This window comes from Rhinolophus hipposideros (genome assembly GCF_964194185.1).
Source record: "Rhinolophus hipposideros genome assembly, chromosome: 21".
Classification (NCBI taxonomy): Eukaryota; Metazoa; Chordata; class Mammalia; order Chiroptera; family Rhinolophidae; genus Rhinolophus; species Rhinolophus hipposideros.
In genome coordinates this window covers 37425300-37452922 of record NC_138067.1, presented here as the reverse complement: position 1 = coordinate 37452922, position 27623 = coordinate 37425300, and the positions used below count along the sequence as shown (strand labels likewise).

General features: G+C 48.8%; 1 protein-coding gene across 6 annotated transcripts in view; it reads right to left on the bottom strand.

Moving 5' to 3' along the window:
- Positions 1–27623, bottom strand: part of SIPA1L3 (signal induced proliferation associated 1 like 3) — a 270995-nt gene that overhangs the window by 59743 nt on the left and 183629 nt on the right. For all 6 annotated transcript variants that reach the window (XM_081031969.1, XM_081031970.1, XM_081031968.1 and 3 more), the window contains 6 exons: positions 25573–25703; positions 17223–17411; positions 16218–16392; positions 13769–13872; positions 10975–11132; positions 4120–4696 (listed from right to left, as the gene is read on the bottom strand). In XM_081031969.1, coding sequence (XP_080888095.1) covers positions 4120–4696; positions 10975–11132; positions 13769–13872; positions 16218–16392; positions 17223–17411; positions 25573–25703 — 1334 coding nt within the window. The remainder of the gene's footprint in view (positions 1–4119; positions 4697–10974; positions 11133–13768; positions 13873–16217; positions 16393–17222; positions 17412–25572; positions 25704–27623) is intronic.

The following is a 27623-nucleotide window of genomic DNA, read 5'->3' as shown; positions in this document are numbered from 1 at the left end:
GACGGGAACTCCCCCAAACAGTGGAGGATCCTTACTCACTGGGATATATTCTGATACTTTCCATACTTTCCTCTCCTATCCTATCCTTGAAAACTGTTGGTTGAGGCACTGTAATTTATTTCATAGCCCAACACAGTAAGAAATTATTGTTAATTCTTTACATATGATAATGACAAAACTGTTTTTAAGACTCTACATGTTTCAGAGATAAATACTGAAATGTTTACAGAGGACATTACACGATGTCTAGGATTTGCTTCAAAACCATCAGAAGGGAAGGGAGGGAAAGAAGACAAGGCCAGCCCTGGCTCATAACTGGGGAAGCTGGTGATAAGGCTAGGAGTGCATTACGTGAGTCTCTGTACTTTTGTGGATGTCTGAAATTCTCCGTAATAAAAAAGTTTTAAAAACTGGTTTGAAAGGAAAGCCTATTGTTTACAGCTTCCAAAGGGAAAGCATGACTGGATTCATCCTAGCCCATTACTTTTGTTTTGGGAGTCAAAATTCTTCTTCCCTTTGAAGCAGTCACCCCAAATTCAGTATCCACAGAATGTGGCTGTGGGTGATAGTGAAAAGTCTGCGTGTCTGTGCTTGTGACCAATCAGGCCACAGCAGCCGTGGGAGTCCTGGGGACGGCCCAACCTTCAGAGGCCCAGGCATCTCAAACACTGCCACGCCACGGCAAGACTGTCTACTGCCACCAGTCTCCACTCTCCCGTTCTTCCTTTGAGTAATAAGACCCCTCACCGCAAGTCAGAGCTCTGATACGTACAGGGCCACTTAGTTGGGGACCACATTACTCAGCTCACCTCACAGCTGGGTGTGGACATATGCATGACTTGGTTTTGGCCAACAGGACAGGAGTCGAAGGGATGGAACTTCTACTTTGTGTCCTTAAAATAAAATTGCTTGCCCTCACGCTCATGCTTTCGCTCTTCCTATGGACAGGAACGTGGCTATGGAGTGACCATGCAGATAAGTATGATACCGAAGGGAAGGGCGTTGGGTGCCTGAGCTGTCCCTGCCAGCCTCGATCAGCCTGAGCTCTAACTATGAGGGAAATAAACTCCCACCTTATTCTAGCTACTAGAAGGTCAGTCTGCAACTACCCACTAGAGCTGCTTTGGGTCATCTGCACAGGGAAGGGAGAGCTGGTAGGGGAACTCAGTGTACTAAAACTGCTGTCCCCTTTGCAGAGAACCATTCCTGATGTTTAGAAGGTTCCAGAACAGCTCTGTGACACCTTATGAGACCAAAGACACAGATCAGTTTGAAGGAACCACTGCCATGTCATGGGGTCACACTGTCCCAGGCTCCTCTTTTAAAGCTCATTTTCCTGGGGACTGATCTTTGTGTGCCAGGCACTGGTTAAGCCCTAGGAGGTAGTACACATACTTTGCTTATTTTACAGGTACGGAAACTGACGTGATGTCAGTACCCCAAGGTAACAGAGCAGGTCTGACTCCCAAACTCTTGCTTTTAGCCAGTCTGCTGTATTCCCTGCTGCTCCTCCTGCCATTTTTTCTTTTATTTCTTTCCTCCTCATTCTTCACCAGGATGATTCTTACTTATTGTTCTAGCCTCAGAATAAAAGCCATTTCCTCAGGGAGGCCCCGCCCCCTGGGCCCAGGCTCACAAGCTGGGGTGCTTGGTGGGTAATGTAAATGACATGCAGGTGGGAGGAACCATGGCCAAATGGTGAGCTTGTGCCCCATCTAAAGGGGGCAGCCATTGCTCGCTTCAGCTGATCACTGCCCTGTGCAAACGCAGGCCCAATATAGCCAGATTCCCCAGTTAGAGCAGTGATGTGATCAGATCCCTCTGACCACCATGCTGAGAACAGACCACAGGGAAGCAAGGATGAAAGTGAGTGAGACCAGAGGAGGCTACTGGATAGTCCAGGAGAGGCCAGAGTAGAGAAGTAGCTGGAGTCTGCCTCCTGGAGGTGGGGCTGACAGATTGGACGTGGGTGTGACAGAGGAGCGAGGCGATGCCAAGGCTTCTGACCTCAACAAATGGAGTGATGGACTTATCCTTTACTGAGACAGAAAAACTCTGGGAGGTAGGGGAGGAAAACCAGGAGTTTCTTGGACATGTTAAGTTTCAGGTGTCTATAGCCATCTGAGTGGAGATGCTGAGTAAGCAATCAGCTGCCAGTCTTGAGTTTGGGTGCAGACAGGTTTTAGAGTCAGAAAAACCTGGATTCTGACCCCAGTCTGCCACCTACTGGCTGTATAATCTTATGTGAGTAGCTGTTGCTCTATGAGCCTCAATTTCCTCATCTGTCAAGAAGGGATGGATAAGAAGAGCACCTCCACTCCGGGGGTGAGTGGAGGACTGTGAGATCATGCATGTAAAATGCTTATTAGCATAGAAGCGGGGTTCAATAAACTCATTCAACTAACCAATTCATCGGTATTTACTGAACAGCAACTACCATGTTTCCCCAAAAATAAGACCTAGCTGGACTATTAGCTCTAACGCGTCTTTTGGAGCAGAAAAAAAAATTGGGGGAGCAAAAATTAATATAATATAAAAATTATATTATATTATACTTGGTATTATAGTATATTATATATTATATTGTGTTATATTAGATCCAGTCTTATATTATGTAAGACTCGGTCTTATTTTAATATTAATATATTAATTTTTGCTCCAAAAGAGGCATTAGAGCTGATGGTCTGGCTAGGTCTTATTTTCGGGGAAACACGGTATGTGCCAGCCCTGATCCACACATATGAGATAAGCAACTGAGTAAAACAGGAGGCGGCCCTGGTTCACAGACCTCACATCCTGTTGGGAAACCTAAACACTAGCTGTTGTTACCTAAAGCTGGGCATGAATTCTGAGGTAGGGAATCTGAGAGCAGGGCTTCCCCAGTCCAACTTGAACTTAATTAGAGTGCAGAGGCCCAAAAGGGTGACGAGCACCAGCAGCCACACCGGCATCCGGAGATCATTGCCCGCCAAGTCAAGCTAGCTTACCTGGGCCATCCTTCAAACTTTCACATGATATAGGAGGATTACTGTTCCCATTTTTCAGATGGGGAAACTGAATCACACAGAGGTTAAATAACTTGGCTCAGGGACGGCTGGATGGCTCAGTCGGTTAGAGAGAGAGCTCTTAACAACAAGGTTGCTGGTTCAATTTCCACATGGGATGGTGGGCTGCGCCCCCTGCAACTAAGATTGAAAACGGCGACTGGACTTAGAGCTGAGCTGCGCCCTCCACACTAGGTTGAAGGACAATGACTTGACTTGGAGCTGATGGGTACTGGAAAAAACACACCGTTCCCCAATATTCCCCAATGGAAAAAAATAATAAAACAAAAAACAAACTTGGCTCAAGGTCACACAGATGGTAAGTGGCAATGCAGGGACTTGAACCTGTGTTCACATGCATGACGTGCCATTTCTGCTAAACCCACTGAGAGACAATCACTGACCACAGCATTCCTTCTCACAGAGCTCATGTGGCCTGAGTATTTCTTAGCACAATGCTTTAAGCAGCCATTACCAACTAAGTTGTTATTTTACTTGAAGCGACTCTGCCACCCTTGGCTTGGCCAATGGTCTGAGCCTAAGCTGTTGGCCAGGAGTTTAGGGTCAGATTCTTATCCAGACCGAATCTTTGTCTTTTAATAGGGGAAGTTAAACCACTCACATTTATTGTGATTTCTGATGTGGAATTATTCCTGCCATACAATTTTATGTTTGTTATTTCTTTTATCACACTTTGTTATATTCTCCGTACCGCCTGCTTATGACTTATCCTTTAATGGCCTGGAAGCTTTCTACTCTATGTTAATTCTTTTAGAAAGTACCCTTACATTTTTAAAATAAGCTTAAACTTGTGTTTTCTATCAACCTATAGAGTGAAGAAACATGCCTTCTGTCTTCCCAAGGTGACGGCATGGACAGCCCGGGATCCCCGGCCCAAACTTTCTCAAGAAGAAACCCAGCTGCAGGACTTACGAGATCCCCAGTGTATAAGTGACAATTCTGACTCTCTTGGGGCCAATTCTAACAGACAGGGCTAGGGGAGGCATTTCAGTGGTTCCTAAGGCCTCTGCCAAACCACACAACGGCTGTGCCCTTGTTGAGCTTGCTCCCTTACCTTCAGTCTCTGGACGATGTCCCTTACGTCCTCCACTGAGCCCTCTGTGGCCCGTAGGAAGATGTGGTCCCCTCGCCCATAAAAGATTTTGAGCGTCGAGGAGTCTGGGGTCCAGCCAATGACATCCCCACAGTAGCAGTTGAACACCACCTCCTTGGTGCGTAGGTCCAGGAGCACCACAAACTCGTTGGAAATCCCCAAAATGCAGTCAATTTCCACCCCCTGGCCGTAGTCCTGAGCCGCCACCCTCCAGGCGATGGCCCCTGCACTGTGCTGCTCAGCGCCTGCCCGAGCTTTTGTCTTCTCTTTCTTTTTGGAAGTCAGGGAGATGAGGTTGAATTTGCCTGTGGAGTCAATGGGTGTGTTGGAGACACAGTTTTCAGCCAGGTCCTTGAGGTACTCCTGGCGGGTCCTTGTGGCCATGGTGTGGAACTTGTCCGACTTGTGTGCGGCGTTCTCCGCGTTAATCACCTTGGCCAGCAAGAAGTCTCTGAAGACATCAGATTTGCGGAATGTGGTTCCACTGGGGATGGGGGGGCCGAAAGGAGGAGCGTCTTTGGATCGGGTCACAGCCATACTGAGGAGGGAGAAATCATTTAGATGGTAGAAAGAAGGCACTTGAGAGTCCCGTCAGAGAGAAAATACACGATCAGAAATAGGAGTGCCCTTTCTAAGAACAGAAGTATTGCTGACTAGATTGGAAACTTTAGAAAATCTAAGGGCACATATGTGTATTTTTACTTCCTATACAGAATTTCCATTGATAATGCAAATAAATCTCCTAGCCTCATTCAACTTCAGTTATTCTCATTTTACATACATACAGTTGACCTTCCATATCCGCGGGGACCACATCTGCAGATTCCACCAACCATGGATCAAAAATATTTGAAAGAAAAAGTTACATTGGTGCTGACATGAGCTATGCAGTCAGGCCTAAGATGGCTGCAGCTGTGCTGAAGATGCACAAACTTTTATCTTGTCATTATTCACTAAACAATATAGTATAAGAATTATTTACATCGCATTTACATTGTACTCGGTAATATAAGTAATCTAGAGATGATTTAAAGTATATGGGAGGATGTGCGTAGGTTATATGCAAACACTACGCCATTTTATGTAAAGGACTTGGGCGTCCTGAGATTTTGGTATTCACAGCAGGCGCCTAGAACTAATACCCCTTGATGTGGAGGGACGACTGTATAGACTATATGGTAGATTTCAGGTTGGCAAAAATTCACTCCTTCTCTTCCATCATGGGCAGGTCCATCCCCACCACTTGGATGCTGGGACTGGTCACGTGACTTGATTTGGCCAATGGTTTTCAAGCAGAGCCTGCCATGGTGGGGGAGGGCGGAAGGGGCGCTTGCCTCTCGTGCTCCTGCTGTGAGAAGAACATGTCCTAGGTAGCCTACTGGTCCCAGAAGGTTGGGGGACACCTGCAGCAGACCCAGACCCAACCTTGGCCTAGGGCCAAGGTCAACCAGACCTCAGCTGATCTGCAGACGTGGGAGCCAGAAAGAAATGTTAATGTTTGTGAACCACTGAGTTTTGGGTTGGTTTGTTAAGTAGCATTGCTGTAGAACACCTAACTGATAGGGAATGTTTATGTGCTCTATTTCTTTAAAGCACTTGGGTAACACTGTTTAGTACACTTTGTAAATCATTTCAACAAAGGTCATTTTGAAAATTCATTGTGACAGGAAGTGAGCATGGGTCCCTTCCTACTTCAGTTTTGACTGATGCCACTATGACAGAAATCAGACAGCCACTGAGTGAGACTGTGAAAATGAAATGATGTAAAAGCCGTTCCCCAAAACTCTTGAACCTCCTCACCAGCTAAACTACAGAGAGAAGGAAGATCCTATTGGGAGGAAATCTTTGGCGAAAGCTGGGTAGTGAGCCCCACTGTCTCTGCTCCACTCCTCAGGTAGGGACCTCCCAGGTGACTCCCATAGCTGGGAGGAGACTGAGATTTGCCTTCTGCCTGGGAGGCCCAGAGGGTGGGCAGGGAGCCCCTGAAGAGCCCAGAGAACATGCAGCTAGCTGCAATTACAGTCCCCGTGACACTTCCCTGCCTCTCGTTTCCTCTTTATGCTCCAACCCTGGACAGGTGATACACTGGCAGTTAGCAGAGTTGGGGGGAGGAGAAGTGCAAGGTAGAGAAAGAGAGGAGAGGTAAGCAGGCTCGCCGTCCATCAAGGCTTCCAAGAGGAAGCAGCCCTGGCTTCAATGGGGGAAAAGATTTGTTGATAGGTCAAGTTTGGAGATTTGATGAGTATCTTGGGTGTGCCGTTCTATTGACCAAATCAAGTAGAGGCTCAGAGGTGATAGGGCAGATGATTTAAAAAATCAAGCAAAGCAGAGTGATCACCCAGGGCCAGGGGAAGATAACTCTTGCTGAAAGACATTTCAAGGGACTACAGAGTCACCGTGAATTATGCTGTTTATGTAATGATTAAAAAATGGTAAGAGATGTTGTAAACGAATGAGCAATTAAGTTCACTAAATTTTTCTTAAAGAGCATTGTATTCAGCCTCTATGAAAACCTCAACTTGTGAGTGTGGTGTCAGGAGAGACTTCCTACTGTAGGATAATTTTTTAAGTAATGAGATTCTTGACTAAAACATATTCCATGAACCCCAAACACCATTTAAGACTTGTTCAGGTTTTGACTCCTAACTCCACTTCCCCAATTTGACAAGGTAGACAGTGAGACATTCATTTAACAACCATTTCTGGAATGCCCTATCCCTTGGGCATTGGGATATCGTGGCCCCCTGTCCCTCTTGAACCTTTAATCTAGTTGGACAGACATACTAAACAAACACTCACAAATTAACTTGTAAGGGAATGGAGTGTACAGAGCAATAGAAGGACCTGATTTGCACAGAGGGAATCTGGGAGGGCTCCTCCAAGGAAGTGACAATTAAGCTGGGATCTGAGGCTGAGCAGGAGCCAGAGGAAGAGCTGAGGGGAGAGTGCTGCACATGCAAGGACGAATGGGAAAGAACATAGTGAGGGGAGATGAAGCCGGGGGAGCCGGAGCCCAGAGAGCAAAGAGCAGGAGGTTGATACGGTCACCCGGGACCAGGTACTTGTCATCCTGATCATGAGCGCAACCACTTGACCTGGCTGGCTAGTCACCGTGTGTATCCCCAGAGCCAGTCCCTGCCGTTCTCTGCACTTAGTGTCCTGGAAGATAGGTTTCCACGGATAGGTCATCTTCACCTGTGTTCCTGTGCCCGCTGGCTTCCACTGAGTTCAGCCAACAGACGCACAGGCAGGTGATGGGCAGGTGACAGAGGGTAGAGTATTGATTTCTCTTCACTGCCTCCCTACTGGGCTGGGACAGTGGTACTGGCTGCAGTTCTTTACTCATAGCCACAGCTCCTGTCGGGCAGCCCCTCTCCCAGAGCCATAGTTCTCCCTAGCTTCCAGAAACATCTTCCATCCCCCTTGGACCTCATCAAGCTGAGGGGGTGGGGTAATGGCTCCCTGCTGCTGCTGCCCCCCCCCAACCCTCACTTTCCTGTATGGGTTCATTAACCCTTTCAGTTAAAACCCTGAGCGGGGCACCTGCTTCTTGCTGGGTCCTTGATGGATGTAGAGGCTAGCAAAGGGTGACAATCAGACTGACAATCTGCAAGGATCACCATGGTTGCCCCATGACACAAGGGCTGGAAAGAACCCGATCCTGTGCAGGAAACCATCGAGGGAGCTCCTGCGTGACCCCTGCTCTCCACCTCCACTGCCCAGTGACCCTGTTCCACATCCTGGGAGTGCCACGAGGGCAGGGGCCACCTTGGGCCTAGCTGGTTCCCAACACAGGTGCTCAAAATTGATTAAAGTAATTTAAAGATTTAATCTTGAACAGACAGACCAAGAAGAAACAAATTTCTACCAATGTACAGTGTGTGTAGCTTTGATAGAAAAAGGCATTTCCCAGTGGAGAGGTTCTTTAAAAGCCACACGTTTTCTCAGTGGGGAAACTTTGTGGGCGTGGCCTTGTCCCCAGGCAGGGGGATGGATGAGATGACCAGAGCAGTCTCTCTACTCAATTAACGGTGCACTCAGACTGTGCTTCACAGATATGAACAGCTTTGCAACTTCTTCATTCAGCACTTGGCGGCTTATAGTGACAGATTTTGGCTTTTCCCATAGTCCTGATTCATGAATTTAAGAATCATGAAATTGCAAGCTGTTGAAGGTTTCTGGACAATCAGAACAGCTGGTCCCTCACTTCTCCAGCAGGAGGGACTGGGTTTTCACAGCCCACAGGCTGCAGGGATGCTGCGGTACCATTCAGAAACAGCACACTTGAAACGGGGAAGGACAGCAACTCGTACACAACCAGGAGATGGTGTGACCACTAGGTCACCTGCTCACTGTAGCTCAGTAAGTATTTCTAGAGTACTCACAATTATTAACAACTGTTTTCTCTCTGTCCACAGCGTTTGGGCCAGGCATCTTTCTAGCCAGCAAAAATGTCTCTAGGGCCCACCATACGGCAAGCACTGTGCCACGATAGACATATGAAGGTAAGTATGACATGGGGTTACCTTCAAGGGAGGCAAGAGCCACATCAGGAAGTCATTTTTACAGTGTGACAAGCGCTGTGACAGAAACACAGGGGAGACAGGGAAAGAAGAGCTCCCTGGGGAAAGAGGAAAGAGGAAGGGAGAGGGTGCAGGAGGGGGCAGCTTTGGTTGTATCACTAACATTTTCTTTCTTTAAAAATAAAGAGAAGAGAGCGGAAGCAAACATGGCAAAATGTTAACATCTGTTAAATCCGGTGGTAGGCACATGGGTGTCTGTTATATTTTCTATACTTTTCAGAATGTTTAAAATACTGCATAATAAAAACATTTCAAATTAAATTATAAAAAACAAGAAGGGTTTGTACCTTAGAGAAAAGAAATCATCCTGGAGACCATGCAAAAGCTGGTCTGGAAAGATGAGAGGTCAGCTGCAGGCTCTTTTGATGACTCAGGTAGGAGAGGGGAGCTCAGGGTGGTGAGGAAAAGGAGAAGGGCCCAGCAACCCTGCTCAGCCCCTGCCTTTGAGGTGCTATACACACCTCCTCCGGGTGTGTATGCATGTGTATGTGTGCACAAGAACAACTCCTCTTCCCTCAGCAGGGCTACTTTTCAGCTGCCAAGAAACATGGGACACCATTTGAGTGACTTCAAGCCACACAGGCGTAGGCTCTTGCAGCTGCTGCTGAATGTGCCGGGAACAAATGGGTGGGTGGCGGCCTGGGTGGAGAAAGGGCCTCAGGTCTGGGCCTGTGCTGCCAGGAGGCCCTGCCACGTGTCTGGGGCAACATATCCAGCACAGAGGTTCTTAACAGCAAGTGCCGCACATCGGAACTCCCTCCTTCTCTCAGACATCCGGCTGAGAGAAGAAACTAGTAGATTCTGGCAATTCCATGAAGGCAACTAGTGCACCAATGCATACATCCTTGACCTAGTAACTCCATTTTTAGGACTTGATCTACCCCAGCTGAACTTGGACATGGGTGCAATGAGAGGATAAGCAGGTTGTTCACTGCCGGGTGGGCTGTGACAGCAGGTGGCAGGAAACAACACAAATGCCCGCTGATGGGGGTGGGGAAGATTCCAGGCAGCCATACAATAGGATATTACGTCGTCAGAAGGAATGAAAAAGAACTTTATATACTGGTTTGGAAAGATTTTAAGGACCTCTGAGTGAAAAAATACAGGATGCAGAATAGTTGTGTGATAGGCTAGCATTTGCATTAAAAAGGAAGACAAGGAATACCTGTAAGTATATGCCTGTCTGTGCACAAAATATCACAACGTACAGGAAACTGCTGTCAGGAGTTGCCTCTGTGAGGGCAACTGGGTCGATGAGGGTCAGAGGTGGGAGGGAGGCTGGATCTTTTTTTATTTTTGAATTTTACATTTTGTTTCTTTTGAATTTCAAACCATTTTCAAAAGATGGAAAATAACACTCAAGAGCCCGTTCCCCAGAGTCGACAGTGCTGCCCCGGGGTTAAGTGCTAACCTTAGCCTGGGCTACTGATAGGCTGGTTTTCAAGGACCACGGCTGTATCCGCACCCCACCCCCAGAGAGTTTTCCATGTGGCCTTTGGGGACCAGGTTACAGCTGGTGCTTGGAGAGGACACTGAATGAGTCGAAGGCTGTGTCACTTGTTGACCTGTGAACTGAAAGCCTCAGCAATACCTCATGAGGGGGGTCCCTGCCTGCCCTGCCTCCATCCTTCTGTCTTCCGATTTCCCTTTGGGCCTTCACTCCACACACTGGTTGCCCAGGTGTGCCTGGCAGTTTTGCTCTAGGATGGGCGCCTGACCCCCAGCCAGGTCAACAAAGCCTCAATTCTGGGGCTTCTTTTCCTGGAGAAGGCTAGCTTTTTGCTGGATTTGCAGCAGGGAGGATGTTATGTGCAGAGCTGCCAGCAAATAAAGCGATATACAGGAAAGTGGAGCAGACCCAGCTAGGCCTGAACATGTCAGGTGTGAGAGCCAGTAGATACAATTTGCCTTTTTGTCTTAAGTCAGATTGAGGTGGGTTTTTCTGTCACTTGTAACCAAAAGATTCTTGGGAAATACAAATCCTAGATGGCTTCCTTAGCAAAGCTGGCACATCACGCCCCTTTCCGGCTGAACCTCACTCTTAGAAGGGGTGGAGTGTGTGGGGAGAGCTCCCCTCCTGAAGCACAAAAAGAAACACAGGAGGCAGCCCTCCTGGGCCAGCTGGCCTGCCCGCTGTCTGCCTCTGCATGCTGCCTGGACGCTGGCCAGAGCTTCTGGGACCTCCTGTGTGTATGGGGGAAGGGGGGTATTCCCCAGGTGGGGAGGCGCGTACCTGTAGCAGACGTTTTCAGTGCAGGGGTTGTGGGCTCGGACAATGATGAAAACATGCTGAAAGTGTGAACGGATGTTCTTGGGGGTGAAAGGCAGCGCCCCCGGCTCCTGGAAGATGATCGTCACAATGTCATTTCCGATGTGCCTCTTCCTTAGCAGCTGGCAAATGGGAAACAGAGGCGGGGAGGAAAGCGTCACAGGTCGGCCGGGCTCAAGGGGCCTGCCCGGACCACCACAGCAGTCTCGTCTCTGTCTCCCTGCTCCCACCCCTCCCACAGGCTGTTGCCTACATGCAGCCAGAGGGAGCTGTGGACACCAGGGTCAGACCACGCCCCTCCCTGCTCAGAGCCTTTCTGGGGTACAGGATAAGGTGCCCAGAGGGCCGGGGGAAGCCACACAATCTGCCCCCGTCACCTCTGACATCTCCATCCAGGTTCCCCCTCGCTCACATTGCTCCAGCCACACTGGCTTCCTGCTGCTCCTCAAACACGCCAGAAACACTTCCTCCTCACGGCCTCTGCACTGGCTATTCCCTCTGCCTGGAACATTCTTCCCGCAGATCCCCACATGGCTCCCTCCTTCCCTCCTTCAGGTCTTGGCTGAAATGTCACCCTCCCGGGAGGCTTCTGCGGACTGTATTATCCCAGATCTCACCCCATCAACACCCCATCTCTGCTCTTCTATGCCCATTACTTAACATTTGTTGAGACTTAGCACACAGTGGCTTTTCCCTCTTCCTTTTATTTCTTATCTGTCTCTTCCCACTACTGTGTCAGCTCCATGAAAATGTGTCTGTTTTGTTCATTGTCCACTGCTGTATTCGCAGTGCTGAGAGCAGTGCCTGGCACACAGTAGGTGCTCAATAAACATCTACTGGAGGGCAGCATGGGCTGGTGGCCTTCAATCTGCTCAAGGCCATGCTCATGGACGGCAGAGATAGAGGCAGACTGGACACAGCCCACAGAGTGGATCCTAGGCCACTACCCTCCCCGGGACACCTGACTTGAGAAGACTGGGGCAGCTGCAGCTTCATACTGGCCTATGGGTGCCCGGTCCTCTCTCCCCTGCTTATCTCAGTCTGAAGAAGACGGTTATCTTCACAGGTGACGGTGTATTCACGGCTTGTTACTTATTTGCGGAAATTACATTGTTCTATTTACATAAGTTCAGCCTTCACGTAACTGTTAGGGATCCACAGACAGGAGCCGCATGTAGTTAGTTTTACGTGAGGAGGCCCAAGTGTGAAATACAGACACACTCAGCAGCACAACTCACATTATTTTGTTATATTGTTAGTTCTTCATGTGTGTTTTAAACTGGATTACTTGAAATTGCTAGATGAAGTACCCATTTACCATGGATGGCATTTTATACCCGTATCAGAAAGTTACAATCTCATTTAATCTTCACAACAACACTAGGAGCTAACTCATGCTACCTCCTTTTACTGATGAGAAAACTAAGGCTCACAGTGATTGAACGACTTGTCCTGGGTCACACGGGCATGAAGGGAAAGACCCAGAATTCGAACCCACTTCTACTTGAGTCTACAACCCAAGCTATTCCTCACCACGCCTCCCAACTTCCTGTGCCCCTCCTTTCGGGCCCTGCCTCATGCTCTGGTCTCATGCAAGAGTGCAGGGAACCTTTCCTAGTGACCCCGAAACATGGGTGCTATCCTTCTACCCATTTTGCAGAGGAGGGATCCGAGGCTCAGAGAGGTCAGATCATACAGCCAGGATGTGAGAGCTCAAACTCAGGTCCAACTCTGAAGCCAGTGCTCTTACAGCATGTCACTGGGTTCACCTTATGGAATCACTGAGAGTTGACCATTTTTGGCCTATGAAATCTACAATGTTACTTGTACCAATGGAAAAAATACATACTTCCTAAGTCATCAAAAGTCTATGAGGCCTCTATTCATTAGAAAGTAAGAAGAGTTGTTTCTGGACCGAGTCTGCATGGCGTGTCCGGGAGAGGAGCCTCCTGGCAGCAGCCATTTCCCACCCAGCACCTCTTCCTTCTTCTGGCAGCCACGTCCATCCCCTCTGGGAAAGCACCTCCCTGACCCACCTCTTTTGCTAGGGATGGGCATATGCTTCAGGCTTGGCCAATCAGCCTGTTCTATCCCCCGTCCCAGGCAAGTGCACGGTTCAATGAAATTCAGCCCCGAAACGTTTTGGGGACACCTGGAAGGCACAATTCTCTCCCCTGGGTTGGCTGTGCTGGGGAGATGTGAAATGAGGGCTGCTAGAAGGCATCTTTGCCTCTACTTGGGAGGCCTGTGAATAGGCCACTATGAAGAAAAGCAGAAGTGGGAAATGGAAAGGATTCCTAACATAGTCTGAGCCCCTGGATCCAGTCATACCCAAAGCCAGCCCTCTCCCAGCACTTGCAAGTTACAGAGCCCAGTAAATCCCACTTTTGCTTATGCCAGTTTGATTTGCATTTCTCTCACTTGCAGATGAAATAATACTGACTGATTCACTCTTTTCACCCCCATAAGATCCATCATGACACAAGAGGCCCTTGAGGAGAGTTGGGATAGTAAGAGGCAAACAGGGTGACCAAGGAACAGCTAAGAAAAAACTGACATCAAATGACACCCGACCCAGGTGACATGATGGTGGTGCAGAGGGTCTCCAAGACCAAAGGCCTCCGCCTGCTCACAGGACGGTGCCAGGAGAGCCAATGCTGGGCAAGCAGCCAGCTAACAGCTGTGGGGAGACTGCCTTAGGGCCCAGCTGTGCATCAGCTGGAAATCCTGGGGAGTCCCCGCCCTGCATCCTACTGACCTGCTGCCTATTGTTGGGGGTATAAGGGAGCAGGGTGGAGACGTGGAACATGATCTCATAGTCCTGGTACGTCGTGTACAGGGAGTGGGTTCCCGTGGAGTCAGCTGAAACAGAAACACCAGTTAGCACTGCATTTCCAAAACCTCTGGGCTTTTGCCAGAGCCCACATACCATCTGTGTCAGTTTTTAACTTGATGTTTTCACTTAACTCCACTCTTTAAAATGAAATAATTTAGATAAAAAGGAAACCTCGTATCACACAGCCATCAGACTGGTAACAATTTAAAAATCTGACAGTACCAAGGGTTGGTGAGGATGTGGAGGAACTGGAACCCTCTATGTGGCTGGTTAGGTGTACAAATTTGTTAGCAATATCTATTAAACCTGAAGACAGGCTTAACGGGTGACCCAGCACCTCCTCTCCTAGGATCACAGTCTAGATGACCATACACATGTACCCCTAGATATGGGTACAAGTGTGTTCAACTGTCAGTCAAAAGAATGAATAGACAAAGCAGTACATTTATACTGTGGAAAAGTACACAGCCATGACCAGGAATGAGTCACAGCCACAACGTGGGTGAATCCCACAAATATAATGTTGAATGAAAGACACCAGACGCAAGGGAGCACATCCTGTATGATTGCATTTACATTATATTAAAAAATAAGCAAAAAATTATGTTACGTAGATGTACACATATAGGTATCAAAACTATGAAGAAAAGAGGGAAATGACAATCATGACAGTCAGGATACTGGCTATCTCTACTGGGAGGGGGGTTATGACCAGAGAGAAGCACACCTGGTTATTGGCTCCATGTTTCAGAGAGGGAAACTGAGGCACAGACAGGGAGTGGCTTGCCCAAAGTCATACTTGCAATGAGTGGCAGCAATTGATGTTTATTTGAGAGCTAATTCTGTGTAAGGCACTGTGCTGGGCATCTGACGCTCACAGTGAGCCAGTGCTGGGGCAAGAGTATGGCTGTCCCTTAGTGGAGGGGGCTGAACCCTGGGAGCAGGCATCTGTCTGAGAAGGAGGATAATAAGTCTCCTTTTCCTGAGTGTACTGCCCGTTCAGCGGCTCACCGACAGAACCACGACACTAATGTTTAAACTTGCTGCGGGCTTCCTGTGTGCTGTGCCAGGCAGTTGTGAGAGGCCCGTGCCCTGTCAGCACAATGAGGGTGGCGCCCACCCTTGGAGCTCTGGGAGGCTGGACAGGTCCACACCCGGCACAGAGTGAAGGCTCAGTAAGTGAGGTTCAACGCCATGCTCCTGAGGTAAGCATAATTATTACTGTCACTTTATAGATAAGGAAACTGAGGCAAAGAGAGGCAAAATCACCTGTCTAAGACCACAACACCAGCACTGGCACAATAAGATGCTTATTCCTCCTACTTCTTCAACAGAGGAGGTAAAGGTCATGATGATGACAGCCGCATACAGCTGTTCAACTCTTAATTCACCCCTCTGTGCTTGGTCTCCTCATCCGGACCTCCATTTTCCAGATGAGGAAACTGAGGCTTGGTGAGGCAAGGCAAAGAGCGAATGAGCAAGCCAGGGCTGCATCTTTCCAACTCACCCTGAGCAACGAATCCAATGACAGCCCACCCCCAAGGCCAATGGGCAGTCCTCTCCCCAGGGAGCGCTGATGCCAGTTCTGTGTCAGCCATCCATCCCCCAAACTACTTACCACGAAGCATTTCAATCCCACACATCATCTATAAATGTATTTATGTATGTATGTGCATATACATGTAGGGAATGTTCTAACATATACGCTGTGCCTACCACCCACCTTAAGCAACAGATCATTTACATCTGTTTAACATATTTGTATATGCTTAATGTATCATTTTCCACGTACAGCCAGCCTCTCCCTGGACAGGTAACCACCATCCTGAATATCGTATCTACCACTGTTTTCCTTTACAGTTTCACTATGTAAGAACAAGCCTCCAAATAATGTATTGTTGAGTGTGCTTGTAAGAGGCACTCTTCAGTAACCGCTCTTCTGAGACCTGCTGGCCACGCTCGGCATGAAGTACGTGGCCCTCATCCAGGCCGACACCTGCAGCCCCGGTCCGTCGCTGTCACTGCCATGCAGCTCTCTGCTGTGTGAATAAACCACAGTGCAGTCCATGTCTACAGTTATGAGTATGCAGACATCTCCCTGCATATGCACATGCATGAGTCCTCAGAGGACATGTCTAGCAGAGCAACTGCTGGGACACAGAGTCAGTGACTTACGCAGAATATGCCACACCATTTTCCAAGGTGGCTACACTCCCTGCATTCCCACCGGCCGAGTCTCAGAGCTCCCACTGCCCCATGTCCTCACCTTGCAATCACCAGGCCTTTGGACTTTCACCCATCAGGTGGGCACGCAGGGGTGTCTCCCTGTAAAGCCAACTGGGTTCCTAACCAAGCCACCGCTGCCACTTACTCTTGACGTCCAGCTGCGCGGCGTACTTGGCGAAGCCCTTTAGGCAGACCTTCTCGCCAACGAGGGAGAGGAACTCCTCGAAGGCGGGGCCAGCCTCCTCGTTGTTGTACATCTCCTCCTCCGAGCTCTGGCCGGCCTTGCAGTACAGGATGCCCACTTTGTGTTTCCGGCAGAGCTGCAGAGGTGAGAGCGGCATTATGGGGGCAGGCCAGGCACAGGTGTCAGAGGGAACAAACAGGGCTTTCACAGGTGCTGAGCCCGGGCGCTCAGTGCTACAGCCAAAGAGGAAGGAAAAAGGCACTGGGGCTTGTCCCAGTTGTCCCTCTCCTCACTCCCATCCAGAGAGGCATGACAAGGTGCCCGTGCTGCCTCGTCTCGGTCTCTCGATAGAGGGCGATGTCACTCTCTCGAGTGAAAAAGACTGTTGCCTTGGCCGGTTTCCCATAGTACGTGGATGGGAACTGGCTAAGAATCTGCAAAAGAAAATTCTGAAGGGCTCAGCAGAGTCACTGTTGTTTTTTTTAGGGGGTGTGTGTTTGTTCGATGTAGCCCTGATTCCCCTGGTCACTGCTGAGTGGACCATGGGCAGCCAGACACCTGACCTGAGTGTGGGCTGCTCAGAGGCTCTCCTGGGACAGAGAATCAGAGACCGGGGCTCTGCATGTGGCTCTGATTCTAACAGCAACTCTAGTAGGCAAGGGAGGGCCAGAAAAACAAAGGGAGCCAGTGTGCAGAGAGGGGGAGGGACCAGGAGTGTGTACGTGCACACACACAGACACACACACACAGGAACCTGGTGGCTCTCTCACCCCTAGACTATTTCCCTTCTGAGACCCAGTCACATTCCGCCTCTTGGCAGGCCCAAATTTGGTACCAGATCCCTTCTTTTACTAAAACTAGCTTAAGAGGGTTTCTGATCTTTGAAAACACAGTGACCAAGACAGAAAGAGGTACCAGGAGTGGGGCCACTGTGCCCCACGGGTCCCCGCCCTGGCCCTGGCTCACCCCTTGCTCGTCGAGCTTCAGCAGCTGCTCCGTCACCTTGGGAGTGTTGAGAGCCAGCCGCAGGCAGTGGATATTGAGCTCGGGGATGACGTACTCCAGGGCGTCCTTCAGGGGCAGGCCGCGCCCGCTCCCATGCTTCGTGGCTGTGGGCGTAGCATCCTCCAGGATGGAGCCCCGCAGGGTGATGAGCTGCTCGAGGAAGACAAAGGTGGCTTAGGAGGTTCTCAGGACCCAGGAAGGGATTAGAGCAAATGAGGGTGTCCTGTTTTTAAAGCAACATGTGTGATGGTTAGTGGCTTGGGATCTAGGGCCAGAAAGCCCTGGGTTTGGACCAGGACTTAAATTTGCTGTCTCTTGGCTATGTGATCTTGACAAAGTGACTTCCTATCACTGAGCAGAGTTGCGTCCTCTTTTGTGAAATGGATACAGTGACAGTATTGTAAACCCGAGGGGGTGTTGGAGGACCAAATGAGACAGTGCATGGAACACACCTTTGTTTGTCTAACAAATACTGACTGAGTGCCTCCTAAGTGCCAGTCCTGTTCTAGGTACAGTGAACAAAACAAAGATCCCAACTTCATGGAGCTGACATTCCAGGGGGGAGATGGATTATTATCAGGGTGTAAGAAGTATAATGAATGAAATAGGCTCCACAAGGTGGGCATTCAAATGAACACTCTCACTGTCATTATTACAATATTATTATATGTAAACATATTGCCATAAGCTTTGATGTAAAACACCTGCCTGCCCCTGACATCAGTACTACCTTGGATCTTGAACTGTGGTACTCACTTTCAACATGATTTTCTGACAAAACTACAACCAGTGGTTCTGATTCAGTTGGTCTGGGGTGGGGCCCAGGCATGTATGTATGTATACATTTAAGTATACATATATTTATATGTGTGTATAGTTAAGCACACACACATATGTACATGCACATGTTTAATACCACTCAAGTGATTCTGATATGTAGCCAGGGTTGAAAACCTCTAGTCAAGTCAGTCATGGCCATCTCACTCCCCTTCCCCAGATGCTACTTTCCACGTTTTTTCTATAGCTGGCCTCGGGACTAGTTCCAGGCAATGAGATGTGAGGGGACTTCAGGTTGGGGAGGATTTCTGGGGCAGATTCCTCCCTGATAAAAGGAAAGCCTCTTTCCATCTGTCCATTTCTTTTTTCTAAGGACACTGGTGTGATGATAAAATGTTTGGAGCTATGGCAGCCATCCTGTGATCATGAGGAAAGAAACGAAAAATATCACAGAGAAGTCAGTCTCAGTAGCCACCAACCTCCACACTCCCTGTTAGATAATTAAAATAACTCCCTATCATTTTAGCAAATGGCTAGTCATGTTTTTCTGCTCCTTTGCAGATAAAACAATTTTTAATTGATATATTTTAATAACAAGTCATTTATAAAGGTTTAGTTCACTGCACTGTATTCAGGTATGACAGTAGTTATTTAATTATATGTATAAGTCTATTTGGGGAGATTATCTCCACTTTACAGATGAGAAAACGGAAGCTTCAAGAGGTTAGGTGCCTTATCTTAGGTCACCACAGCTAAATGGCTGAACCAGGATTCCAACCCAGGTTGATTCTTCCAAAGCTCATGTTTTTTCTTTGAATTTTTTTTTTTTTGACTGTGAAGTATAATCCACAGAAAAGTACATAACACATATTAGTAGAACTAAAGGAATCATCACAGAATGAACACCTATGTAATCACCACCCAGATCAAGAAATACAACATTCCCGGCCTCCAGAAGCCTTTCGGTGCTCCTTCCCTACTCCCCAAAGGCAACCTTACCCTGACGTCTAACCCTGTAACTTATTTATGCCTGTTTTTGAGTTTCCCGCGTTTGGATAGTTTTTTATCTGGCTTCTTTCTCTGAATGCTATGGATATGACATTCTACCATGTTGCTGCAAGAGGCTGACAATTCCACCACGATGGAGTTCATCTACTCTACTGCTGACGAGCACGGAAACTGCTTCTGATGTCTGATAACTGTGACTAGAGCTGTTAGAACATCCATCGAAGTACCTCTTTGTACATGTGAACACATTTTCTTTTGGGATTACACCTAGAAGAAACATTTCTACGTCACCAGGCGTGTTAATCCTCAAGTCTACTGCACGGCCCAACAGTTTTCCAAGTGGCTGTCTGTGGGGACAAAGCCCCAAAAAGCAGTTTCCAGGCTCTCGGCCTCACATGGAAAGGTGCTGGCTCAGGTAGTAAATGGCCATTAACTGTGATCAGATGGCCATCAGCTGTGGCTAGTTGGCCGTCAGCTGTAACCGGTGAGCCATTGGCCACTAATATAACTGTTGTGGCTACGCTAGCAGAAAAGATGGAGGCTAGCAAGAGCGGATTGCAGAGAGGCGGATGCCGCCGGTGAGAATATAGTGTTATGACTCCCCTACTTGTGGCTCCGTGGGTGTTCCTTTTTGGCCTTGCCGTGTCCTGCGTTCTTGTGTGGGGAGTGGGAGCTGAGACCCCGCCGGACGCCCCGCACGACACTGTCCCATTTCCCACCTGCCAACCCCGTCTGAGATCCCCTGTGGCTCTGCATCCTAACACCAGCCCAGGCTTCTATCCACAACGTGCTGCTGGCGACCAGGTGACGCCATGCCCAGGGCTAGGCACAGCTGCTCCAGCATCACACCATGATGGCGCAGCCGGGGGTCTGCAGCCGTACAAGGGAAAAACCCTTCCCGAGGAATTGTTACAAGCGCCCAACAAACACCTGGGGCAGTGGTTTAAAGACTGAGGATCAGTGCTGACTGGAAAAACTTGCTCACCCTAAGTCAACAGGCACAGGAGGTGGCAAAAATAACATGTCATGACACTGCCTCTAAGCATACAGCCCACCGTTGCCAAACAGGACCTGGGCCGGAGACATACAGAGAAGGAATGGAATGATCTCATGCTTGGGAGTTTCCAGTTCTAGCCGTGGTAGTTAATAAACAAATCTCTCTTATCATAAGCAGGGTAGTCTTGAAATAAATTATGAAAAGCAATGATGTCTTATGCTTTGCCCTGCCAATCTGGGTGGCCCTGGGACTATGGGTTTCAATTACTGCCCCAGCAAGATCAGTGTCTGCATCCTGCTGACCCTGCGCCACAGCGCCCTCTGCTGGGGCCAAGGGACAGCACGGGCCAGAAATCCTCCTTTCCTCCTCACTGGAGACAGGTGGCCTGCGGTCACATTTTGGCTCTGATGACTTGACCAAAAGCCATTACTTGAAAAGCTCCCAGCCTTCCCTTCTCTGCTGGGGATAACAAGCAGGGCACTGGCAGTGACAAGGAGCGGTCACTTCTACTGTCCACCTGGCCCAGTCCACTGTCATGTCCACACGGGCTGTGACAGCAGCCTCCTCCAGGTCTCCGTCCTCCCACCGCTGCCACCAGCCCACCCCAGCCTGTTCTCCTGGTAGCAGCTTGCGTCAGATCACATCTCTGTTCTGTACAGAATCTGCTAACGACTTTCCATCTCTCTCCAAATAAAATCTACATTCACTCATTGGGCTGCAAGGCGCTGGCATTTCACTGAGGGTAACCAGTCAAGTGAGCCATGAAAGCGCCTCAGCACCACGGAAGCAAGAAGGTTCCCATTTGCACAGATGGTTCTCCACCGGCTCCCAACTCAGAGACACGCCTGCCTCACTGTGCTGGGCGGTGGGTGTACCATTTAAGAACTTTTCCTGGGAGGTCGCCTGACAGTCAGTCTGACTGGGTTTGAACTCTGGCTCTACCCCTTCTCTAGCTGCGTGACCCTGGGCAAGTCACTTAATCTCTCTGTGCCTGTGTTCTCATCTATAAAATGAGAATAATCATGCCTGCCTCAAAGGGTTACCAGGGTTCAATAAGATAATCCATGTACAGTGCTTAGCATTGTATCTGGCACACAGCGAGCCCTCAATATGTATTAGCCGTTATTACGTGTACACGTTTCAAATGTATTTGTACAAAGCCGTAGACGGAGTTAAGAATTTAAAAAATTTAACCTTAAAAGGGAAGCTACAGTTCCCCCACTTAACAGTATGCTTTGGAGATTATACACACACACACACACACAATCAGAGGTACCTACTGAACATAAACGAAGTCCCAATTGATGGGCCATGACATTTGCCTTTTCACTTTAATATGAGACTCTCCCTTTCGTAATTTGCACACTTATGCACTCTTTAAATTCTTAACAATGAGTGACTGTTACCTTTTAAATAAAGAAAATACAAATCTAAACCTCCAACCCTAACAGACCTAAGGTCTGTCCAAAACTCATGTTTGGGGGACTAAATGGAACCCCCCGGGCCTTGTGGGTGAGGCTGTCCCTGGCTGGTTGGGACTCCCTGGGTCGTGGGACAGACAGTGACAGCAAGGGGGGTCAGGACAGGGCAGCCCTGGCCTGGGCTCGTCCTGTCCAGGCTCCGGGCTGTGGGCCGGGGGCTGACGTGTAGGCGCGTGCTGCCAAGGCCCAGCTCCAAGTCTGTCCCCGCCCTGGTGGGGAGCTCGGTGCTGCCAAACTCACATCCCATCTGCCAGGCGATGTGGGCCCGCTCGACTGTCTGCTTGGCGGCCGGGGGCGGCCATCTGGGGTGGGCCAGCCGGCTGGCTTGGAAAACGGCACGGGCCCGTCGCTCTGGCCCCCACACCCTGGTTTACAAGAGCCTGATAAGCGTATGTTGACAGGAGAAGAACAGAACTCTGTGAACTCAACTCTTGCTCCCCAGCGCGGCCCTCTGACCCGCAGGAGGTAGTGATGGCCATGACAGCAGTGTCCCCACAACAGCATCTGCTGCTCAGAGCGCTCACTGCCCTGCAGCCTTGTGCTACCATGTGTGACAGTCCAAGGGAACCTTCCTGCCACTTCAGGAGACAGGACAGCACAGAGCCTATTTTATAGATGAGGACGCTGACGGACCCGGAAGTAAAGCCATCTGCCCAAGGTCACACAGCTAGTGAGTGGCAGAGACAGACTGACCCCAGGGCTGTCTATTCCCGGAGGCAGAATTTAAACTGGACAGACAATGTGGCAGGTGGTTAAGAGCATGGGCTCAGGAGCCAGGCAGCCTGGGTCCACGTCCTGGCTCTGCCCCTGGGGGACCCTGACAGGTGATTCTCTTCCTGGGCCTCAACACCCTCATCTGTAGAATGAGGAGAATAATGGAACCCACATCATGAGACTGTGGGGAGGATTTGAAGGGTCAGTGCATATAAAGCACTTAGGACAGTACCTGGCAGGAATATGTGTTGAAAGCATTAACATAACTATTGTTATTACTATTGTTACTACTTTGGGGCTATGTAAGCCTCTGCTCTGCCTCCACGGCAGAAAGAGCTTTAGGAAGGGGCAGGCAAACCTTGTTGGTCACTACCCCTGCCTCTACCTCCAGATGAGGTCTCAGGCCTGAGTACCCAACAGGGCAGCTCTGTAAGGGTCTGGGAACAGGGCTAAGCCGGGGTGTGGCCACGCACGTGTGTGCGTATGGGTGTGTGTGTGAGCGCAGAGGAACAGGCTCTTTGTGGTTGTGAATCTCACAATGGGCCAAAATTCACATGGCTGACTGAAATGTGACATGGGGACAGTAGACTGAGACCTAACTTCACTGGGCTCTGCCCAAGTACCAGGCCCAGCACTGCCTACTTTATATATGCCATCTCACCAAGCCCCCACCTCAGTCCTATGAAACTGAGATTCCCAAGGGAGAAACTGAGGCTCTGAGAGAAGAAGCTACATGCTCAAGGTTTTGTAGTTGCTGAATGGCCAAACCAGGACCCACAGCAGGTCTCCAATGTGACAGGCTACAGGACCTTTGCACTGGCTATTCCCTCTGCCTGGAACACCTTTGTTCCAGATGTCCACATGGCTCCTCTCTCATTTCAGGTCTTTACTCAAATGTTATCTTCCCCAGCGACATCTCCCTTGACTCTTCTGTCTACAAGTCTAACCACCCCTCAGACTTCTTATCTCTTCCTTGCCTTACTTTCCACCTTGCCATCACGTACTACACCATATAATTTAGTAAGGTATCTGTATATTATCTGCCTCCCCCACAGGAATGCAGTTCCACGTGCATTTTTCCTGCTTCGTTCAATTCTGTCCCCTCAGCGCCCAGCAGAGCAGGTCTGTCATGGGTGCTGCTGAGCCAGTCTCCGTGGGGTGGGTGAATCCCTGTGTCCCTAAGCCTTGGGCCTAGCCTACAGCAGACTGGAGGCTAGTTTTGTGGGAGTTGGGTGTGGGAAGAGGACGGAAGCAGGCACAAGCCAGAAACGGCACTAAGTCAGTTTCACTTATTGGAAAGGAATCCACAGCAAAAATATTATACCCTGACCCAGCATCTCCAAACCAAAGTCTCGTGACTCTCAGAATGTGCAATGCAGTCTGGTATTTTAAAAATTCCTTCTACATAATTCCTTCTACATGTCGTTGTTTCACTAAACAACAACAGTAACAACATAAAAACACTGGCACTAAGTTGAGTTCACAGCTCATGAATGGGTCCAACGTGTAGTCTGAGCGGTTAGTGGAATCTCAGAGGCAGCCGAGTGGTGGCTGGAGCGCAGGCCAACACCTCACCTACCACTTACTGGAGGGTGCTTGGGCAAGTTCCTTAACCTTTCTATGCCTGTATCGTCATCTGTATTGAGGATAATAGTGCCTTCACAATAGAATTGTCATGACATTTAAGTGAGTGAATATACAAAGAAGGTATAGAAAATGCCCAACATACAGTGCAAGTTTCCGATACGATAGCAACTGTAGCGAATATTATTTATTAATATTTGATCATCATTGTCATTTCACCGAGCAGTTCTCCAACAGTCTGATGTAGTGTCAGCTATCACCTCACAATCTTCCTTGGTGCTCATCTGGCCAGAAAAGTGAGGAGAGGGAGGAGAAGGCACGGGAGGACGGAGGAGCCAGTGACCACCGATCCGGGGGACGAGATTTGGGGGCAGCTTCCCCTCAGCTGCCACAAAGCCTCTGTGTCATTATATTCCCCCTCAGCGGGAAGGTCTTCATGAAAGGATGGGGCTAGGGTCCTCGGCGCAGCATCTGCCAGTCTGGATGAGATCCAGGTCCCTGGCAGCAGCCAACCGCTGGGTTCCCATGTTTGGGCAAAGGCCAAGCCCAAGGGGCAATGCAGGGCAGAGGGAGACCCATTCTGGGGGGTGCCTGTCCGGCTGATGACTGCCCCTTTTCTGGAAAGGTCTTTTGGAAGACTCCATCATTTTTGTTGGCCTAGCTCCCCTCTTTCTGACGAGGAACCACCCTGCTGCCTCTTTCAGGTGGCTCTGATGGAACTGTCAATCACAGTGCCCTGCTCGGCCCCTGGACCTGGGGAAATGCATATCCCAGATCTGGCCAGTTTCCTCTGTGACCCCTGACGATAGTGACTGGTCCAGGCCGTGGACTTGTGATTCAGGCAGAGCCAATCAGAGTCCTTCCCAGAGATTCAGCAGTGAGAGCGTCTTCTCTGTGGAGAAGAAGGGATGAGCGGCCAGTCTTCTTTTCCCCAGGACATGGAGAGAGCTTGTTGGTGGCAGACGAGAATGACATTCACAATGTAAAAGAAGCAGAGCTGAGCAGAACAGACTGATATGGAAGCAGAGTTCGTGGTTGACATCATTGGAGTTCCTGGGGGCCAACCATTACTGAAGCTAGCCCTCCCCCTGGATTTGCAGTTCCACGAACCAATGAATTCTTTCTGGCTTAAGCCAGTTAGAAGTAGATTTCTGTCACTTACAATTTAAGAGTCCTAATCAAGCAGGGTGCCCCCAACAGGCCTTGTCCCCTAGCCACAGCTGACATGTAATCCAGAGGAAGACCTCTGACCAAGCCAGGACAATGGGATTCTTTATTCAGAATGAAAAGAGAAGCAGGGAGTGTTTTGAGCTCTCAGCATCAACAGCAGTGCCTGGGGCTGAGATTTCCCAATTCCTGCCACGCAGAAGGCATGTTGTCTTAAATATTCTTTCCACTCTGCAGGACACCTCGGGGTCCTGAAAGAATCCCCTACATCTCTGCCTTTCTTTCTTATGCTAACCAGAGTTAATCTCTTGCCAATAGAAGACTCTTGGGTTCTGTAGTCAGACACACCAGATTGCAGTCCTGGTCTGGCCATCACTTATTCACTGACGTGTCTTATTTCTGAGTTGGAGTTTTTTCTTCTGTAAAATGGGGAGACTAACAGAATTATGCTCATAAGGTTGTTGGGAGGATTACATGAGATGAAGCAGGGGAAGCGCTTGCCCACAGAACCTGGCACAGAGTAAGGGCACAGAGATGTGAGCGGCATTTTTTATGTAATGGTAACTGTAGTGATGGAACCTACCTCGCGGGTCCGGAAGATGATCCTGTACTGGTACTGAGGCCCATGGTCCTTGTGGTCCTCCAGCTTCTCCCGCTTGATGCTCACGGCCACTGGCCCCAGCTTCTCATCCACGCCAAAGTAATTGGCATGCTCTGAGAAGGAAGAGCAGGTGAGTTTGGAGTCAGCTCTCTGGGAAGGGGGGGGTGATATCCCACAGCAGGGGATGGCCGGGGCAGGCTCTTAGGTCTGGTCACAACCACACTCAGTGGAGACACGGTAAGAGGTGAAAGCCCACCTTACTATATACCACATCTGCTAAATCACACAGTTTTTCTGAGCCTCAGTGCTCTTATCTGAGAAATGGGGGCCCTGACATTACCCACAATTCATAGAGCTTATGGGAGGGTGAAACGAAGCTCACCCTCTTAAATAAACACAGCTGTATATTTATATACAAATATAAAACGCTCAGTGCAGTGCATGATGTGTAATAAACCCAGCCTCACTGTGATCATCTCGTATTTGCAAATGTTCATCAGCTTAGCTCTTGTGGAGTCGTTAAGATTCTAGCTAGAGAGCCTCCTGGCCAGCTGAAATCCTGGCTCTGGCACTGTTACACATGTGGCCCAAGTCACTCGATAGCCTTTTCATCAGTAAAATGGGATCAGAAAGGGACCTCTTGGCACAGCTGTAAGGATGCAATAAGTTAGTAAGTGTGGAGCACTCAGTGCAGAGCCAGGCACACAGTAAGCATGCGAGAAGTGTTAGCCATTCCCATCCCCAGGGCATGATATTTGTCACAGAAAAGGGACCGTGATTCAAGTCCATGGGCATCACTTTTATCTGACCACGGTTCTATAGACGTAGGAAACTTAACTACTACATTTTTTTTTCCTTGTGCTGACAGAGTCTTTAATGAATCATGGAAGAAGTCTCTTGCTCCCTCCCTGATTTGACTTCTCCCCCTTTTTCTAAAACATGCTGCTGTTTTATAATCCTTCCAGACAAATAGTTCTTCCTGATGTGTAAGCCAAGTATCTCCGGCTTGTGGTGGGTACCCACCAGTAGTCTAACTGACTCAAGTGCGTGAGGTCAGCATCTACCCATGGCCAGAAAACTCCTTCCCACCCCAGTGCTCTCATGTTGAACTGATGGTTCCTATTCTCATGAGATGCTCTTGGCCAAAGGCTTACCTAAGGCCCAAATAATGTGTGTTAATTAACCCCAATCAGAACAGCACCTGCAGTGGGTTAAATAATCTCCCCAGCTGGTCAGAGAACAGAACAAATATTGTACTTCGTAAACATCAGTTAATTCCTGAAGTGGTTGCTGGGTTTGTTTTTTAATTCACCAAGGCATACCCAGTAACTCGCAGTCCTGGCATACAGTAGGCACTCAATAAACAAGGACTAATTAATTTATGAGCTTCTAGGGCTACAAAGAAATAATTTTTTTAAAAAAAGAAAATAGCTTTTTAAACAAGTTCCATGATGATGAACTGTTTTAATGTACAATCTTATTTGAGCCTCATTACAGTCCTTTCATGTAGGTACTTCAATGTGTGAGCTGAAAAGAATGTGTTGTTTGTTAGGTACAAAATAATCCACTACAGCCTTATTTTTTTGGCTACTAGATCTGTCAATTTCAACGAGAAGCCGTCAGCTCCTCCCAGTGACTGTGGGTTTGTTTACTTGTCCCTGTAGCCATATCAGTTTTTGATTTATATACCCCAAACCCAGATTGCCAAGTACAAAGGTTCACGACTATTAAGAGTCTTTGGGTGAATTTTTAAAAAATCAGCATGAAATGGCCTTTTTAGCGCCTCTAAAAAGTGCTTTTAGCCTTGAAATTCGTTTTGTGTGAGACTGATGTTGCCTCACTCGCCTTCTGTTGGTTAGCCACTGTCTGCAACTTCTTTGTTTCCTCCCTTTATTTTCAATGTCTGTGTCATTTTGTTTTTGTGATGCTGCTATAATCATGTCCATTCCTCAAACGAGGGCACAGTATCCAACAGGTGAAATGTGTCACGTAGCTAATAAGCTGCAGCGCAGTGGGATGACCTAGTATGTATT